Below are 3,526 nucleotides of genomic sequence, written 5' to 3' on the forward strand. Positions count from 1 at the left end.
AGCTTTTAGCGCACCTTCGGCGAAGCCTTTTGGCACGAAACTGTCACTGCGCCAAGCTGGTTCTGTCGACACCTCCCCCTGCTGCACCGCCACACCCATCTCAGCGCACCTCGGTCTGCCAAACTACCAAACTGAGCGCGCCTCGGGTTGCGCTGCTCGAAACTAGCTCTGCGCGGGGTTCGCCACCCTGCGCTGCGCCGGGAAACTAGAGCCCTCAGTGTCTCCTCAACATGATCACGTGCAAATGTAGCATATCCGTGGTTTGCAGGAAAGAACAATGCCAACATTTTTTCTAGTGAATGGGTTGTCCACTGAAAAGTGAAGGAAAGCAGCTTACATGTTGCTTTTTATTGAAGGTGGGATTGTTAACCATTTGCCAAAGCAAACTGTCAGTCCTCATCCTTCATCCATCCATGAACCGAGGGCTTTTGTTACAAGTTTTTTGTTATATTTGCTAACCACTGCAAGGTGGTGCATTGTCACCTCACAGCAAGAGTTTTCACCATTACATTGAGCAACGTACACTTGACTTGGCGTGGCCTAGCGTTGTGGTCAAAAAACTGTGTTCTTGCAGTCAAATGTATTTTTTGGAAAATAAACCCACCGTTTTTAGAACTTTAAACCTGTGTTTTTTGTGCTTTGACTGCTTGGTCCACAACATACCGACAGGATGAGCTGTATTTTTCAAATATGCATGGTGGTGTGCACGTCTCTTATCCCTCTTCCTCAGCTGTGTTGAAGATGAATCAATCAATATTGTTAATGTTATCTATGAATCATTCCTTCTTTGCCGCTGTTTACGTCTTCCCACTTTAAATGTGAACTTACTCCTCTTCCCTCTGTAGAGGCTGGATCTGGTGTGCGGCATGTACGGTGGCTCGATCAGGTGACCAGCATTCGGGTACGACAGGATGGTCAGCAGGTGGCTGTTCCCCGCCCGCTCCATCATCTCCTTCATCTGGGAAAAAAATTCAAAACAAAACATATACTCATTAATATTATTGGATTTTCTTTTCCTACTCATTTGCATCCAAGATCAGCAAAACAGTGAAGCACCTTGTGGTGAAACTGTTTTATCAACTACATGCTGTGGTTGGCGAAACATAGAAAACACCACCAAACAACCTACTTTGTTCTATTCCTTCTTAAAGAGACAGTTCAGATCTTTTGAAGTGGGGTTGTCTGGGGTACTTATCCATTGTTACTATATTAAAGTAGATGTTGGTCGCCTCCAGTTTGGAGAAGCGGCAGCAACGTACTCCTGCGGAGGGGCAGCAGCAAATCGCACCTAAAACTATCAATATCACTTTAATGTATGCTGTACTGAGAATATTTTCACCACTTTATCATGCCATCACACCATGGGCAGATTATGAAACAATGGGCCCCTGGGCACAGATATGCAAAGGCCCCCACCACCTCTCCTTCACAGGAGCAAGACACACAGACTTTGGGCTGGTGTGCGTCTCTTTGTAGTCGTCACGCATCTTTTGATGGTTGTTTTGTGTCTTTTGTTGTGGCATAAACAAGACTTAAATTAAGAGAGGCTCAGACAGAGAGTCGTACATTTAATTTCACAAGAAAGCCACAGAATTGGTACATCATGACAATTTATAGTGTCTTGACAAATAAGCATTGAAGATACTATAGGTACCTTACGTTACTTAAGTTGTTGCTTCCTGTTGTTCAGATAGCCAGTTCTGGGTTAACTGCTTCTCCTCACCTAACTAAATTTGGTCAGGGTCATGTCAGGCCATCTACACTATACTTCCTGTAGTTGTATGGGTCTCTTCGAGGTCGTTCTGTGTCTCCTTATGGCTGCTTTGTACGGCTGCCCCCAACAAAGAATTTTCCTCATTGACCAACAGTCCTCATCAGGGTCCATCAGTGGACTAGTCTCCTGCATGTTTCTGATATGAATGTAATGATTAAATGATGTATTTTGGTGGTTTGAGTTGAAGGTGTGAGAAAGAATAGTGTCAGTAACATTGGGTGCGGTTACATGATGGCTTCTCATTCAGAATGACATAAATCTGAATGAAATCATTCGGAATTTGTCATGAATCCTTCCTGATCTGTGTTCAGTTGTTCTTGGTGACTAATTCTCCTGTCATTCCAGATCCTGCCATTCCCCCATGCCTGGCCTTCATTCAATCCCTTCACCTGACGCTCCACGCCTATCTCCTCACCTGCACTCTATTCCCTCATCAGCTCCTCAGTATATATACCAGCTCAATTCCCCTTGTCCTCTGCCAGATTGTCTTAGTTTCTTGCTAACATTCCAGCCCTTACCTTATCACCTTAAGTTTGTTACTCTGCCTGATTACCTGGACTCTGATTCCCTGCCTCACCCCTGTCGGTTAAGTTTGCTCTTTCTGATGGATCTCCTGGGCCCAGTATTTCAAAACTTGTAATCTGGATCAGAATAATCCGGATAATGAAATCCTCCTTTTCTCAGTCAGGAATCAAGGTGATCCTGCTGACTTTATCTGGGTATTTCAAAACATTGGCAGGGTGGATCATTTTGATCCCAATCTGACTGGATACGGATTTCCAAATCTCACGACTCCCCAGATCTGAAATGCGCCGCGTTAGCTACCGTTAGCATGACCTCGGCTCAATTAGAGATCGGTACGCCCACGTTTTAAGTAAGTGACAATTCAAATAGCTGCCTCACATCAGATGGTGGGTGGCCTTCGTATGGTCTTAAAAACGCTACACATTAGGTAACGGTAAATTTACATTTTGATGTGAAAGCTGTGTTACCAAGTGCTCCTTTCGTGAAGTAGTCCGCCATAGAGACAGAGCGCAACGCGTCATAATCTGAAAGCCACGCCCCCAAGGGGGAAACGTTTCAGATCTGGGGGCAGAGTCGTGAGATTTGGAAATCCGTATCCAGTCAGATTGGGATCAAAGTGATCCACCCTGCCAATGTTTTGAAATACCCAGATAAAGTCAGCAAGATCACCTTGATCCCTGACTGAGAAAAGGAGGATTTCATTATCCGGATTATTCTGATCCAGATTACAAGTTTTGAAATACTGGGCCCTGGTTCTGACCCTTGCCTGTTTGTAGGATTAAACTCTTTTGACTTTGAATTGAACTGATTGTTTCTTGTCGTGCTTGTGGGTTCTATTGCTCTGAGTCAGTGGTCGTCACAGAATTAAAGTTTTTCCATGTAGTTTACATGGTAAATATTCATTCCGAATGAGGGTTTACACGGGAGATCAGTTTAATCGCCTTTCAATCGCCTGTATTCGTGTCCATGCAAGGTTTGTGGCAGGGAAGGTTTCTGATTGGATAGGGGGCGGGGCGGATGTTACATGTTTACATTTACTGGAAGAAAACACTGTAGTCCTCGCTCCGGATAACAAGATGCTTGGCGACGCCGTTCTTAGTGCCTTTTTTCGGGCTTGTTTTGCTTATATTCTTGAGGCAGCAGTACGACAACAACCTTGTTCTGCTAATGCTTCATCTGTTGAGGAGGAGAAGGGAGGTAGAAGGTCGAAGAAGGGAGATAGAAGAC

General features: G+C 44.7%; 2 protein-coding genes across 3 annotated transcripts in view; one reads left to right on the plus strand and one right to left on the minus strand.

The window, feature by feature from the left end:
- Nucleotides 1-3,526, plus strand: part of cadps2 (Ca++-dependent secretion activator 2) — a 633,342-nt gene that overhangs the window by 299,674 nt on the left and 330,142 nt on the right. The window lies entirely within an intron of this gene.
- LOC126407744 (bile acid-CoA:amino acid N-acyltransferase-like) overlaps nucleotides 1-3,526 on the minus strand; it is a 27,840-nt gene that overhangs the window by 1,952 nt on the left and 22,362 nt on the right. The window contains exon 8 of the mRNA XM_050072928.1: nucleotides 829-958. Coding sequence (XP_049928885.1) covers nucleotides 829-958 — 130 coding nt within the window. The remainder of the gene's footprint in view (nucleotides 1-828; nucleotides 959-3,526) is intronic.

The sequence above is a fragment of the Epinephelus moara genome, chromosome 20 (genome assembly GCF_006386435.1).
Source record: "Epinephelus moara isolate mb chromosome 20, YSFRI_EMoa_1.0, whole genome shotgun sequence".
NCBI lineage: Eukaryota > Metazoa > Chordata > Actinopteri > Perciformes > Serranidae > Epinephelus > Epinephelus moara.